This window comes from Ranitomeya imitator, chromosome 10 (assembly GCF_032444005.1).
Source record: "Ranitomeya imitator isolate aRanImi1 chromosome 10, aRanImi1.pri, whole genome shotgun sequence".
Classification (NCBI taxonomy): domain Eukaryota; kingdom Metazoa; phylum Chordata; class Amphibia; order Anura; family Dendrobatidae; genus Ranitomeya; species Ranitomeya imitator.
The window spans coordinates 30,494,073-30,510,031 of NC_091291.1; the positions used below are offsets into that span (position 1 = coordinate 30,494,073).

The window sequence follows — 15,959 nt, forward strand, 5'->3', positions numbered from 1 at the left end:
TTTTTTCTGATTTTTTTTTTTTTTTTTTTTAGAGGAAACTGAGCAGTTTTTGAGGAAATTTTTCATTTTTGAGACTTTTTGCTCCAAAAACTCCTTGAAAAACTCTGTGGACCCAATGTCTTGGCGGAAACTCCAAGTTTATGAGTTTTGAGGAGGATTTTTTTGAGGGAAAGTGCAAATAGTTTGGCAATTTTAAAGGGGTTGAGAATGAGCCCTTTAAAGAGGAACTCAATAGTTGACCGTTTACTGAGAGCTCAGGTTATGTCATTAATAGTTTTCTGCCCTCCTCGGGACATGCTGGTACTTGTAGTCCCAGTACATCCTGCACAGAGCTACAGCGGAAACCTCGTCACCTCACACAGAAAGGGGAGTGGGGAAAAAAAGTAACCCCGCCCCTCGTGACGTCAGAGCCCATCCCCGGGCGGACACTAGATCGCGCAGGCGCAGTGCACTTGTCGGCAGTACCGACTCTTGCAGAAGTTTTGCGGCTCGTTGATGGTCCCGGTTCGGCAGGAGGACGGTCCGGTGTCCTCAGTCCTTGGTTCCCCGGAGCAGCTGCTGTGTGTGCGGAGGGTGAGTACAGGCTGGGGTGGGTCTTGTTTGGTCAGTCTGCGACAACTGAAAGTCGTGCGACTTTTACTTTGTTTTGGTAAATGTCGCAGGTGATAATGATGTGAGAGCAGGGGGATGAGAAAAGATGTTATAATTGGGGATAATGCACACAGTAGGCAGTGAAACCGCCCTAGAAATAGTGTGTGTGTGTGTGTGTGTATATATATATATATATATATATATATATATATATATATATATATATATTATAATGTGCGGCGCCGCTTATCTCCTAGGGATTCACATTAGGCTGTCGGCGAGCTGTCGTCGCCCCATCCCTTTTATAGGGCCGTCGCCCCATCCCTTTTATAGGGCCGTCGCCCCATCCCTTTTATAGGGCCGTCGCCCCATCCCTTTTATAGGGCCGTCGCCCCATCCCTTTTATAGGGCCGTCGCCCCATCCCTTTTATAGGGCCGTCGCCCCATCCCTTTTATAGGGCCGTCGCCCCATCCCTTTTATAGGGCCGTCGCCCCATCCCTTTTATAGGGCCGTCGCCCCATCCCTTTTATAGGGCCGTCGCCCCATCCCTTTTATAGGGCCGTCGCCCCATCCCTTTTATAGGGCCGTCGCCCCATCCCTTTTATAGGGCCGTCGCCCCATCCCTTTTATAGGGCCGTCGTCGTCTTCCCTTCCATACAATGTATCCGCCTGGATCGGGGTCAGGTCTGAGGAATAAAAAAAAAAAGAAAGCTTCCGTTCACTGACAGCAAGCGTAAAAGTCTCACCGCATCCGCCTTGTTGGACTTATGATCAGCCCTCCCCCCCCCCAAAAAAAAAAAATCATCCTACATGCCCCCCAAGCTGAAAATTGATCGCCCATATCGAAATCGGCTTTTCCTGTTTAGTCGCCCTCCCCTGGTCCAGCGCTGGACATTGGCTGTAGCCCAAGAGGTAAGAGGGCCCGTGTCTGCCTCCATTTTTTTACCAGCGGCTGAGTCTGTAGTGTTGCTTTATCACGATGACAGCGCTGCAGCCAATCGGCGAGGTCAGAAGCTCTGAATGGCTCATGCCGTTTACTTGGGTGGGGCTCTGTGATCGTCTGCAGCGCTGTCAACAATAACACACTGTGAGCATCAGCGGAAACTCAGCACTGGACCCAAGGAGGGTGAGCAAAGCCTATATATATATAACAGGTTTTCTAAAATCGAAAATCCCCCTTTAAGACTAATAACCTCCTCCGATCACTGAGTTGCCCCCTTGTAGGGTTTGTTCACCTGTGGGCGGCCGATCCTGCTACATCTTACAGGTCAGCTTCTCCTTTAAAAATCAGGTTTTCTTTTTTTTTTTTTTTGCAATCATTCAGATAGGCTTTACTTCTACACAATTGCAGAAGCTGCAGTGTAAAGCATGGGGGGTTAGACTCTGATGAGAAATGACACTATGACGTCTGGGTCTTTACTATGTGACTAATTAATGCAGCCAGCAGGCTGTCAGTTTTTACAGGCTGTGACGTCCCTGTAATGAACCCGGCTTGTAAAATGATGAGTACTAGATATAAAACAAGGGAGTGGGCGGCACTTCTAGGACGGGGTCCGCAGCTTTTATTTCTTTACCAGGGTGGCCATTCATTTGGGGCTTTTACCTATCACTTACCTCTTCTGTAAAGTTTCACTTCCTCATCCCTTCATTGTAACATTTTGATATTTACTAATAAATCTGATTCTAAATGTAAATATTTTCTGTTTCCACAATATTGATAGTTAGTCTCATTTATTAGATTTTTTTTGCGTCTGTGATCTTCACGGGTAGCACTGATAGTCAATGGCGCCATTCACGCGTCCGCAGAGTTGAATCTGTGAAAAAAAAAAACAATTGGATGCACTTGGATGACATCTGAGTGCAGTCCGATTTGCGTCTGTGATCTTCATGGGTAGCACTGATAGTCAATGGCGCCATTCACGCATCCGCAGAGTTGAATCCGTGAAAAAAAAATCGGATGCACTTGGATGACATCTGAGTGCAGTCCGATTTTCATGGACTTTCAGAATGGAAAAGGAGGAATTTTTTTTTTTTTTTTCTTTAAAAATTCGATCATTTGATCATCGTATGTGGGGGAAAAAAAATCAGATGTCTGAATGAGCCCTTAGACAGATGTCACCCCCTACACACACACTTCCAGACGCGGCACATAACTTTGTTTTCCTTCCACGCTGCCTGCTCTTGCTGTGTAGACACGGGTGTGACCCTGTAGTAAAGTATCAGGTTGCACAAAGTGCGACGGACTTAGGAATTTAGTCGTCTCATCTTGATGTCACAAAGGAACAAACAAACATTGTATTTTATTTCTGGTGTTCATCATGTATTATTCAGAGCTGCAACATTTTCAGTGCTACAATCACAAGATTCCACCCTAGGCTTCTGAGGAAGGGTCGCTCTCTGCTAGGCAAAAAAAAAAAAAATTGGCTCCATGTCATCAGTGTTTTTCACTCACACCTAAATAAATGATAAGGTGTCTCCTATCCTTTTGCAATGTTAAACATGGACCGCACAAGAAACCACCACGCGGTCCATTCAATGGAAACCATCTTACTGCACTCGGATGACATCTGAGTGCAGTCGGATTTCAGCAGACTGACACAATGGAGGTTTTTTTTTCCTCCATCTTCTCCTCATCCAAGAGAATCGGAGCATACTGCGATCAGTATGATTTTTTTTTTTTTTTTTTTTTTTTCATAATCGACCAGATTCTCTTAGATGAGAAAATGTACAATTGTCTGCACCCGCCCTTAGTCTTGTCGTGATGGAGCAAGCTTTAAAATTGAGTGTGAGGTTAGGAAAAAAAAAAAAAGACTGAGCCAATGAACAACAGATTCAATGTGTTGAATTGTTATGAATGGGGCTGAACTGCAAAACCAGGCTCCGCCAGTGGAGAAAGGGGGAGCTATTTCTCAAAGTCAACCTTTATGCATTCCAGACCAGCATGCGAAACACAATGCGTAGACCTTTTCTCATAGGTCACCAGTCTGTTTACTTGGATCTATAACGCTCGGAGCCATGTTCAAACAATGATGTTATGCAAAATATGCGATTAGGGTTTTTTTTTTTTAGACCATTTCGTGGAATTTACTATTTGAACAAAATCCGGACCAATGTCATTCCTGAGCAGAGAGGGCTTTGCTGTAGAAAAGGTCATCGCTGTGTTGTACCTGCATAGAGATAATGGCCGTGAATATTTTCCCTCTTTGCAAACAATTCTTTGTCTACATCTCCTGTGTCACGATTACAAATTTATAATACTCACAAATTGTTGGGATTGTTCTAGATTTTGACTTACCTGTCCAACTCCATGGATCTGCGACCAATCCATGGCAGAAATTGACAAGCCGCGGATTTGTTCAAAGCTCATCTGCTTGGCTTCTACCTTATTTTGCCCAGAATTTTGATGGAAAATCTGCAGCAATTCCAATATGTGTAATTGTACTTATAAGGTACATTGTATGGACGCAAGGTGTATGTGCAGCAGAAACTGGTCTGCATATTACGGTGTCGTCACTCTGATGAGATCTTGCCAAAGTCCTCCTCTAAATGATGCACCGAAATGCTGAAGTGCAAATTCCAGAGGGACAGGATGTAGACCCACACATCTGCATAGGAGCTGTAGACAAAAAGTTAGTTTTTGTTGTTGTTTTTTTTCTTTTTAAGCAATACTGTACAAAGTTGTAGGCTTTTTTTGTAGCAAAAGGGAAAGGAAAGTGCATAATCTCTTCTTCGTCTTCATCTTCTTCTGCTGCTTCTTCTTCTGCTTCTTCTTCTTCTGCTTCTTCTCCTTCTGCTTCTTCTTCTTCTGCTTCTTCTCCTTCTGCTTCTTCTCCTTCTGCTTCTTCTCCTTCTGCTTCTTCTCCTTCTGCTTCTTCTCCTTCTGCTTCTTCTGCTTCTTCTCCTTCTGCTTCTTCTCCTTCTGCTTCTTCTGCTTCTTCTCCTTCTGCTTCTTCTGCTTCTTCTCCTTCTGCTTCTTCTCCTTCTGCTTCTTCTCCTTCTGCTTCTTCTCCTTCTTCTCCTTCTCCTTCTTCTCCTTCTGCTTCTTCTCCTTCTGCTTCTTCTCCTTCTGCTTCTTCTCCTTCTGCTTCTTCTTGTTCTTCTGCTTCTTCTTGTTCTTCTGCTTCTTCTTGTTCTTCTGCTTCTTCTTGTTCTTCTGCTGCTGCTGCTTATCCTTCTTCAGCTTCTGCTGCTTCTTCTGCTGCTTCTTCTTCTGCTGCTGCCGCTTCTGCTGCTGCCGCTTCTGCTGCTGCCGCTTCTGCTGCTGCTGCTTCTTCTGCTTGTGCTGCTGCTTGTGCTGCTGCTTGTGCTGCTGCTTGTGCTGCTTCTCCTTCTTCTTCTCTCCATTAGCTTGCAGTCTGATTTTTTTTTTTTTTTTCCATTGCTACTGTCTAAGTATCTAATACTAAGATTACAGTGTAATCAGAGAGGACAAAGTATCAGGAAGTGTTTTCTGGGACAACTATGCAAAGTTCTTTCAAGTTACACCCTCGATCATAAACCAGGTCTTTCCTTGGCGCTAAGACGTGATCTGTATCCAGTGAGTCAGGATACATTAACAGCGCGATCTGCACCTGCACAATGGGAAAATCCCAAATTCCGATCCTCCAAGGCGTCAGAAATGCTCCCGATGACGGGGAGGATAATTTTAGCGCCTCTTGGATATCACTGCCATGTGTTTCTGTGGTCAAGGATCAGCACCAGTGTCATAAATACTTGTATCCCCCACAAAATGACAATGCAGGATCATTTTTTTCATAGTTGTCGCCATTGTGCAGACCCTTAGAATCATTCTTTAAGAAAGGTCACGTTTCCAGGAGAAACTGTACAATGTAGACTTCTAAGAACAAATCTTCCAGGATTGTTCTTTCCGAAAACAGACAGTCCGAGCCCCAGGCTCTTTTCTAAATACGCCATTAACTTTTTTTTTTTAACGACGGTTCAAAGGAAATATGTGACGGGGGAAAGAAATGACCGATTGTTTGTTTTGATGTTAAACCTTTTTTTTTTTTTTTTTAGTATTTTTTGAGAATTTAACTTTTATGCTTAGTAATAATTTTTCGCTGTATTTTATAGCAGTGATGTGGAATGGATGCGGTCGGTAACCCCACAAATGGCGACCTCAGCCTGATAAAGGTGAAAGCGGAAACAAAGTGCGTCTTGGAAGCCTTCTTAAAGCGATCCTTGGGTCAAGATGAGGGAAGGCACCTAGGACACGTGGGGCGCGCGTACCATGACCCAAAGAAGTACAGTCACAGGTACGCTTCATTTAGTTTTTTGAGGAAAATTTAGGGTATGCTGACGTGTGACGTAAATTGAGCAGATAAAATCTATTCTGACTCTGGGATTTGCACGTTTCACCCCGTATAATTCAGAAAGCGGCATGGATTGATACACTGCAAATTAATTTTGCACCCTTGGTCAGAGATTTTGTAATATCTCAGACGCTTTTGCTGCTGTTATACACTGTGGATTTTTCGGCTACTGGGAGAAAATGAACTTCTTTCCTCCTGGGAGCCGCCGGCTTTCAGTTATAGGGGCGGTGCAGGGAGCAATTAGGGTTCTCTCTCTATACTGTGCGCAGTGGCTGTAAGCACGGCCCGGCATTTTGGTTGACCTCATGCGGTGCAGATCCGGCTGTCCAAGTGCTGGGATATTTTTGCAGCCGCCGCTCACAGTATAGAGAGCTATGACTGTAATCACACCGTGCACGCCCCCATGACTGAAAGCCGGCGGCTCCCAGGAGGAAATAAGTTAATCTTCTCCCAGTAGCCGCACTTTCAGCAAGACGGCCAGGTAGAAATGTAACGCTATTTACCTTGATTGAAAGCTGGCTCTGCTCTATGAGCTGTCAATCAAAGTGCTGGGCTGTGCTTATAGTATATAGAGCAATGACTCCAACCTCACCATGCCCCATGACTGAAAGCTGGCGGCTCCCAGGAAGAAATAAGTAAATTTTCTCCTGGTAGCCACACTTTCAGTAAGTCAGCCAGGTAGCAATGTAATGCCATTTACCTGCAGATTAACGCTATATCTGCAGGTAAATTTCATTTTTTGTTCTGACAGGTTCCCTTTAAACTTAAATGGAATGGATCAAAATACAAATCCCCTCCTTTTTGCCTACATCCAACAACACCCATAAGACCCGTATTCTTTTTTTGGGATTAAACCCCCCTCTCTCTTTTATGTGGTCCTCCTTGTGCTGGACATAATTGATTAATTTTCAGCAAGGAAAGGGGAAGACTGATGTTCACAACTTAGTGGGTACTCGCGGTGCAGGTGTTGATTGGTAAAATGCACATAGTCACAGAATGTCTTTTTTTTTTTACCTCCATCTCCTAAGGTTAAATCATGAAGAAAGTAAGGAATTATTTCCAAAGAAATCTAAAAAGTCAGATAGAAAAAGAAGCAAAGAGCCCGAAAGAGATGAAAGGAGCAGGAGCCCGGCGTTCAGTGAGTCGCCAGCACAGGGACGTCATGGTACCTGGAATTCCCTACACGAAGAGATCAATCGGGTGGAAGAGACCAAACACGGCTTCAAAACCAGCATTAAGAAGCTGCTGAAAAAACCGGGCCAGGTGAAGGAAAAGGGCGGTTCACTAAAGGACAGGAATGGAAGCGTTCAGAGTAAATCCAAAGACTCTATTGAGGCTGTACTTGAGGACCACGGGAAAGCCACCGCCAAAGGGGAATCCATCAAACGGCCCAAGTCTCCTAACCCGTTACTTGCCTGTACGGTGATGACCTCTACAACTTCTTTAACGGAGGAAGATCAGAAGCAATACGACACAGGCTCCTATGAGAAGTACTTGCCAAAAAAGCCCAGCCGTTCCTTCTCTTTTAAAAAGCTACTTAAGAAAAAAACGCACAAAGAGAATACTCCGGAGGTGGACTCCAAACCTGCCCGGCCTGACTTTCTGCCTGTGAAATCGTGGAACGAGGAGCCTTATGCTCCGATTCAGGAAGCTGGTATGGAAATGTTATGTATTCTATTTATTTTTTGGCTACCTTTCAATGAAGAACACGCGAAAGATTCTTGTACTGACACAGATCTAGACGGCGGCGTCGGCTCAGATTGCTCAAGGAAACTTGGAGGTCAAAAGGGTGTCCCCATAGTCGCCACTTAATTCCCATTCATGGGATAGGTGATAAGTCTCTGAAGATTGGGAATCCTCTAACGGCTGTTTAACCACTTAAATGCCAATGTCAATCTCTCGACACTGTCACGAGTGGTTAAGGTCCAGTCGACGCCACCATATTTGTACTTCTTTGTAGCCCCCAGCCTATCTAATGAAGGGTTAAAAAAAAAAAGTTTAAAAAAAATACTACATAAAGAAATTAAATTGAAAAATAAACATATTGGGTATCACCATATAGACAAAACATAAAACTATTTAACTGGTACAGAATAAAATCATAATGCTAGAATTGCTGCTTTTTGACCTCCAAAAAAAGCAATAAAATACAATCAAAACATCTATGTACCCTAAATTGGTACTATTGAAAATTAAATCTTGGCATGCAAAAAAAAAACAAACAAGCTTTCACCTAGCCCCATCGACGGGAAAAATACTTATAAGTTTGATATGGCCATAATCGTACTGGCTCTTATGGTTTTCATTCTTTATGCATTATTAGGAAGACTTGAAGACTCCGAGATTTACTCTTTAGCTGCAAAAAAGTTGGAGACGTTGCTCAAACACAAAAGATTAAAGAGTCCTCAGGAGCCGCAGAAGGGTCCTGCTTCTCCAGTATTCGTCCTCCACGGAAGTATGATGAGGTTTTTCTTTTACCTTCTTTCTATTTCTTCTACTTTTCCATGGTCAGTGAGTGTTTTAGTATATATCTAGGTTTTTTTTTTTTTCTGGCACAATTTGGTTTCCCTTGTAAAGTATACAAACATCATTTATGCAAGTCCGTGAAAACATAGGCCAATTTTCACAAACTGTCAGAATAGATAAGGTGGAGAAACATTTTTATTTTTATTTTCCACATCCGAGAAAAATTGACACTCCGATCCCCAAAAAAGGTCCTTTTTTTTTTTTATACTTTCTGTACGCGGAAAAATTGTCCGTGCGTCATTACAGTGCAGATTTTGGAAGATACATGTGATTTTTTTTGTTTGTTTTTTTTTTTTTTCTTTCAAAAACACCTTTTGCTTTGCTTTCTCCCTTGTAGTTACAGATTAAATACTTTATTTTTTTATTATTTTTGCTAGCAAATGATTTTCTAGCTTCAGTACATTTAGAATTAAAAAAGAAACCAGATTCCAAATGATTAAGTGTTTGATAGGGACGGTTGCACTTCTGTAAAGCAGATGTTGTACTGTTTGTGCCGTTATTGTAGGTCATATATAAATTAGTGTGTGTTTCTCTACACTTTACAGACAACAATAATGTCACTACTGATGATAGGCCGGCTGTGGAGGACAAGGATGAAGTGATTCGGAAGCTGGTGGCCTTACTGCAGGAACAGGCCGTAGTTATCAATGCAAAGGTGAGGGCCGACTAACCTTTAGCTCCTTCTAAAATTTACCTACCCCATCACTTTGAGCACATCCACCCCCCGTCTGCACGTAAATGCTATGGATACCATTACATAGAATTTTATGGTTCATTTGCTTCCTAAAGGCAAAGTAATGCAACTTTCTGAATAGTCTTCATTAAAAACCTTCTATCGTTTTGCTGTTGCGGAGCGTCTGTAAGCGTTTACCTAGCTCAGTGCATTTTCAAAAATGTTACAAATCCATCAGACATCCTGTTCTTGATGGCTCTCTGCTCCAACCTCAAATCCTTCTCAAGCGGAGAGGTGAGAAAGCATGTACAGTTTCAGAGACTGCAGAGAAAGCTGAGTATAGACATAGAGGAAAGCACATGTACAGGATAGAAGCTGTGCTGATAATGAGCGATTATCTAGCTCAGTGCATTTTCAAAAATGTTACAAATCCATCAGACATCCTGTTCTTGGTAGCTCTTTCTGCTCCAGCCTGAAATCTCTCAAGTGGAGAGGTGGGGAAGCCTGTACAGTTTCAGAGACTGCAGAGTATAGAAAAAGAGGAAAACACATGTACAGGATAGAAGCTGTGCTGAAGACCACATCACCCTTTCAATACATGGACCTCACATCCAGCCTATATTACTGTGAAGGACACTCCTAGACTAGAGAAATTTGAAACTTGGATTTAGGGTGAAAACTGAATATCAGGGGTTCAGGAAATTAACCGAAGAGTGTAGACTGAAACTTTGTGCAATTTTATTATAAGGAAACCTGTCACCCCCAAAATCGAAGGTGAGCTAAGCCCACCAGCATCAGGGTCTTATCTACAGCATTCTGTAATGCTGTAGATAAGCCCCCGATGTATCCTAAAAGATGAGAAAAAGAGGTTAGATTATACTCACCCAGGGGCGGTCCCGCTGCGGTTCGATGGGTGTCCCGGTCCGGCGCCTCCCATCTTCATCAGATGACGTCCTCTTCTTGTCTTCACGCTGCGGCTCCTGCGCAGGTGTACTTTGTCTGTCCTGTTGAGGGCAGTGCGCAGGCTCCAGGCCTCTGTGACCTTTCCCAGCGCCTGCGCACTGCAGTACTTTGCTCTGCCCTCAACAGGGCAGACAAAGTATGCCGGAGCTGCAGCGTGAAGTCAAGAAGAGGATGTCATCGTAAGAAGATGGGAGGCCCCGGACCGCGACAGGACCGCCCGTGGGTGAGTATAATCTAACCTCTTTTTCTCATCTTTTAGGATACATCGGGGGTTTATCTACAGCATTACAGAATGCTGTAGATAAGCCCCTGATGCTAGTGGGCTTAGCTCACCTTCGATTTTGGGGGTGACAGGTTCCCTTTAACTAAGATGTACTTTTTTTCTAAGTTCAAAGATGCACACAGATAAAGGTAGAAAAAAAGTTGAAATCCAACTTGCCTAGTATGCAGTTTGTGGACATTCTTCTAGGGCGGTGCAGGGATAGAATTTGGGTCGGCAGCTGGTAAAGATGCAAATGTTGGGTGTATCCAGCATCACATCCAAAAGAGATAATTCAAATCAAAGGTGGATTACTGACCTGGTTGCTGAGCACGGATCCTGCAAATAGATTCACTCAGCTCTATAAATACAATAAGTAATGTTAATCATTAAAGACAAGTTATAGTTACATAGTACTGAGTCATGTGTTCATTAAAGATGCAAATGTTGGGTGTATCCAGCATCGTGTCCAAAAAATAATTCAAAGCAAAATCCTTTATTATTCCATGTTAAAAATTCAAAAACCTCTTTGGAAAATTGTGCAAAAAAAAAAATAAAATATTCGGAATGGACCTTAGGCATTTCCAACAGTTCAGGTCTTATTCATAGTACAGTCCCAATGTGTATAGATATACATATTAGTCCTTACAATACCCTAAGCATAAATGGGTCACACTCCGTAAATATCACATCTACCCAGAACCAAACAAGGAGTGTATATATAAAATCAATAAGGTTTATTTATAACAAATACATAAAATCATTCAAGTACAGGGTGGAGCGCGGTAATTTGCTGATTTGGGAATGAAATAAAAAAATTATGATCATTAGAAAAATTTATTTTATATTTTAATTATACTGAACAGTAATGGAATTTTTAAATTACATGGTTTTAAATAGTGTATCTGGCAAATGTCGACCTTCGCTATCCACACACTGCTGCATACGTTTTCTGAAGTTTTCATGAACTCTAACAAGCATGTCCACTGGTATTCTGCCAATTTCAGCTTCAATATTGTTCCTTAGGTCTTCCAAGGTGTTGGGACGGTTGATATACACCTTAGACTTCAGGTAACCCCAAAGGAAAAAATCTTATGGGGCTAAATCTGGTGAGCATGCTGGCCAGTTCACATCTCCCCTCAAAGAGATAAGCCGTTCAGGAAACATTTGCCTCAAACAATTCATGGTAACCCTCGCTGTGTGTGCAGTGGGGTATCGTTGCTAACATGTCTTCACAAGAGGTCCGCCGTGTCAAATAGTCCCATGCTGACAAATGTTGGACCACGCACATTTTATACGGGTGAAAATTCAGTTCATCATGAAGAATCCGGTGGAGAGAACGTCTTGAAATGCCAAGAGCAAATGATTGCTTCCGAGCAGAGCGTTTCGGAGATTGCAGTACTGCTGCTCTAACTCTCTCGATGTTTTGTGGTGTTGTAATCCTTCTCTCAGGTCCCCTTCGTACACATGACACATTCCCTGCTGTTCTGAATGCATTCACCCAATTTACAATTGATTGCCGTCCAGGAACACGTCCGCGTGGAGGAACAGCGAATTGTAAACGAAAAGCACGCTGCACTGCAATGATCGAGTGGGCATTTGAAAAATACGCTTCAACACAAAATGACCTCTCCTCACGTGTCCACTGCATGATGGCAACTGAAAGGCAGAGGAATACAAATCTCCCATCAGCCACTGTGAGCCACACCCACTCTCCCCTCTCTTCGACCGACAGTGCCGCCACAGCATGCAGTGCAAAAAAGCAAATTACCGCGCTCCACCCTGTATATGCTGGATGGCTCAAGCCAAACTAGAGGACCAGCAGGTAATAACACACCACAAAGTATTCCATATTACTCAATTAATATATATTGCATGGCAGGGTTATATATTCCCTCTGGAAAAGCAACCATACTTCATGGATAGACCTAAATTTACCATGTATATTTGTATCATACAACCGCTCATATCTCCATAAAGATTGCTTCCCTAAGTTCCCATATGGTTCTGGGTAGATCCAATGTGTATAGAGTCCATTTTATATCCAAAGAAAGGGGAATATTAAAAATAGTCAACATTATTATTTATGTATGTGATGAAATTACCTATGGACGTCCCACAGCCTCACCAAGTGACGAGAACGTCGTCGATGAAACTTCCACATAAAAAAAAAAAAATCACACATCAGAGATAAATGAATATGTATATACATATTTATCTTTTCACCGATTTAATAAAGATATTAGCCAGCAAGAGTGAAAATTTGGCACCTGTAGAACATCCTTGGCATTGTAATGAAAATGTATCCCGAAAAGAGAAATTATTGTTTTGTCAATAAAAAGTGAGTGACATTAAGTATAAATTGCTGAAATTCCTCAATATAATCTGTGTATTTGCAGATTTGATCAGTCAAAGCAACTATTGTTAGATTATGCAGTATCGAGGTGTACAGTGCATTCATATCACACGTTATCCAGGTATAATTTTCCAACCATTAAATGTCCTTTCATAGCATTTAAAACCTGTTTTGAATCACAAATGTAACTAGGGGACAACTATACCAAAGGTTGAAGTCTAGCCTATAACGTCTTGCAAGAGACTTTACGACATAGATCCAATGCCTGGAGTTGGTCTAAATCGTGGTGGAAATTTCTCCTTGTGTATTTTTGAGGAAGCATGGAATTAAAGAGTCCTCGGACAGGGAGGATTTAAATATTCAGCTTGTCTAGTTGGAATAAGACCCAAGGTGTACGCCTACATCCAAAGGTTTTGTTAACGATTTTTTGATTTCGGTAATAGGATCAGAAACCAATGACTGATAAGCCTTGGAATCTTTTAACATACAGTATTTAAGATTTCTTTCTCGTATAGACCTTTGTCCATAAGAACAATGGAGCCTGCTTCGTCTGAGTGTATGTTAACATTATCATTAGTTTGTAATTGTACTTTTGCTCGAGGGAATGCTAATTGTCATTTCTGGGTGACTTTATGGAGCACTCGATTAGCTGGAAAGTGATTTATATATATTTTATCCTGTAGATCAGTAAGGATCCCTTCCTCAGGAATACCCTCAGCAGGATGTCCTACGGCAGCTTCTTCCGTCTTGCAGAAGTTTTTACAAGAGATGCCGAGGTCGAAAAGGACGAAGCGGGCTCAAGTGTGAGCCCGGAACTGACGAAAATTGCTCTGACTATGGAGCTGACCAGGAAGGTGGCCGGGATTAATAGCCATGCCGTTCACACACTAATGGGCTACAGTCTTCAATACATGGACATGTTTGTTCCCTGGCTACAGAAGCAAGGAGGCTGGGTAATCTATCCTGTTTTTTTGTTTTGACCACTACACACGATTCCATATTAAGGAATTCTGAGTTAAAGGAATTGTCCAGCACTTTTATACTAATCTGATATTGGTGAACTAACCCTTGGGATAGGCCATCGGTGTACCCTTTTAATTGAGGACCCTTAATTAGTTGCCGGAGCTTCTTATAAAAGCCCCTGGAGGACCCGACACTTCTATGCATTACACCGATAGCTCATTAATTTTAATAGGAACTATGTAATGCTTAATTTTCCCTCTGGAGGTGCTGCAGGGAAATTTGCATCTGAATGGTATAATTAATGACCTATCTGACTCCTCTCCAGCTCGTTCAGCACATATGGCCATATAGGCTGCAGAACATCTTGTATCCGCGCATTCTCTGATCGCTGTAGGTGTATGAAGAGGATGCAGTCAAAAAAGCCGATCACATGGTCACATTAATCCTGCCATTTTGATAACTATAGATCAGGCAATCATAATGGCGATAGTCACTGGTTTACTCAGGTGATGCAAGTGAATGGGGTTGCATTGCTACCTACAAGGTCTTGCAACCGTGACAATCAATCCAACTGGTGCGGAGCTTTTTACAATTCGCTTGGGTACCTTTGCAATGAGAACCCAATAGCTTGCATTAGGCTGTGATGTAGCCGCAGACTACAGTTATCTTTGGCTGCACGACCTGTATCAACTCAATATTCACAGTGTAGCTCCAGCCTTAAAATAATGTGGCTTGTGCATATAATGAACATTTTATTAAAAAAAAAAAAATAGAAACATATTAACAGCAAAGAGGTTCCAGCTTTAATAGGACTAGCAAATATTTATTTTATACCTGTATAGTAATTGATTCTCGGCCCTCCCCACTCCCAAACTAGAGATCCTCGTTATGTCATTCTCTTAATCAATTTACATGTCAATTTTTTTAATCTCGTAATTTCATTTTTCTCGAACAGGAAAAATTAGTTTCCGACGGAGATATTTCCGACTTGCAAATTGACTAATTTGACCAAAACAACAAGAATACCTCCATTGTATCCAGGCCTGGGCAGGTCTACACTGTTGCCTAAACCTGTTCCATATGTCTAAAGGAATACTGTGCGTGATACTGTCAACATGGTCGACCTCGACTACTTCTGTGGCCCGATATGTTATCGTACGGACATCTTACAATGGATCAGGGAACAAAATCTGCCAAAATACCTCCTGTGACTATTTTTTTTTTTTTTTTTTAATCCTTTTCGAATTAAGACTTTTCTAAAACTTTGGCATCTGCGGGCACGTGCCATTGTGTTATTTTTTTTCTTGGAACCGAATTCCAAACCGGCCTACAAACGTAGGCCGAAGAAAAAAATTTTTTAACCACTTTTGGAATTTTTATACCAAGTTTCTGTGTGAGATGTCTTGAGATTGGGACGCACACCCACTACTGTAATGTGTGGGTCCAAAGCCTGTCGGTGCCAGTATCAATATTACTGTAATCAATACGTTCTGAACATTGACAAATTGTGTGGTGTAGCTATTTAATTATTCAGACGCCTGAATGATGTGTGACCCTGCTGCCGTATACTGACCGCCTCTGCCGCCATGTTGGGCAGGACTAAAGAAAAACACTATAGATGCCGACTTGCACTTTTTAATCTGTTTTCTAATATCTGAAGGGAAATACTTATTTTTTAACTTTTGTAATTGAAAACTATTGGTTCCTGTCAGCAGATATTTACCCATAGGGTGTAATTTGCACCGTGTTGGTTTTAATGTTTGCCTGGCATTAAAGTGAATGTTAAGTTTCTTTTGATATAATTTTTACGGTCCACATTAAGTTTTGTGTAAAAGACTGACCATTCCCCCCCTAGTACAGGAAGTTTTCCTTTAAAGGGAACCTGTCACCTGAATTGCCTTGCGCAGGCGTGTACTACGGAGGACATAGAATGAACTTCAATCCAATATTGCAGCCAGCGGGTAAGGAAAGGGTGAATCAAACACCCGAAAACTCCGCCCATATGACCGAAAACCAGTCCCGCCAAATTCAGGTGACAGGTTCCCTTTAAGGAGACCCTTGCTTCCAAGGCTTAACGACACTTTTAGGCCCCGGTTTAGACTCCATATTAAAAATCAATCAGTCACAGCCTCAAATGAAGTAGCTGCATGTGCTCGTTCACACCATAGATGGGTGCAGGCGCTGCCTTCTGTGAGATGATGTCCCCTGATTTCTACCTATAGCCATATTATGGTTCTCACAGACTGTACTGAAGGAGTGCAAATATTAACACAAATCCAATGATTTGAGAATAAATTGATGAAATTTCTGAACTA

The 15,959-nt window shown here is 42.2% G+C and overlaps 1 protein-coding gene across 2 annotated transcripts; it reads left to right on the plus strand.

The window, feature by feature from the left end:
• Positions 1–437: 437 nt before the first annotated feature.
• On the plus strand, positions 438–15,435 carry BCL2L12 (BCL2 like 12). 2 transcript variants are annotated; one of them, XM_069742555.1, is made up of 7 exons: positions 438–573; positions 5,666–5,847; positions 6,933–7,558; positions 8,228–8,359; positions 8,976–9,085; positions 13,365–13,634; positions 14,600–15,435. In XM_069742555.1, the coding sequence occupies exons 2-7, from the start codon at positions 5,678–5,680 to the stop codon at positions 14,645–14,647; spliced, it is 1,356 nt and encodes a 451-aa protein (XP_069598656.1). In that variant the 5' UTR covers positions 438–573; positions 5,666–5,677; the 3' UTR covers positions 14,648–15,435. The 2 variants fall into 2 exon arrangements, with proteins under 2 accessions (XP_069598656.1, XP_069598657.1); XM_069742556.1 differs by having other exon boundaries at positions 446–573; positions 5,669–5,847; positions 14,600–14,787.
• Positions 15,436–15,959: the final 524 nt, after the last annotated feature.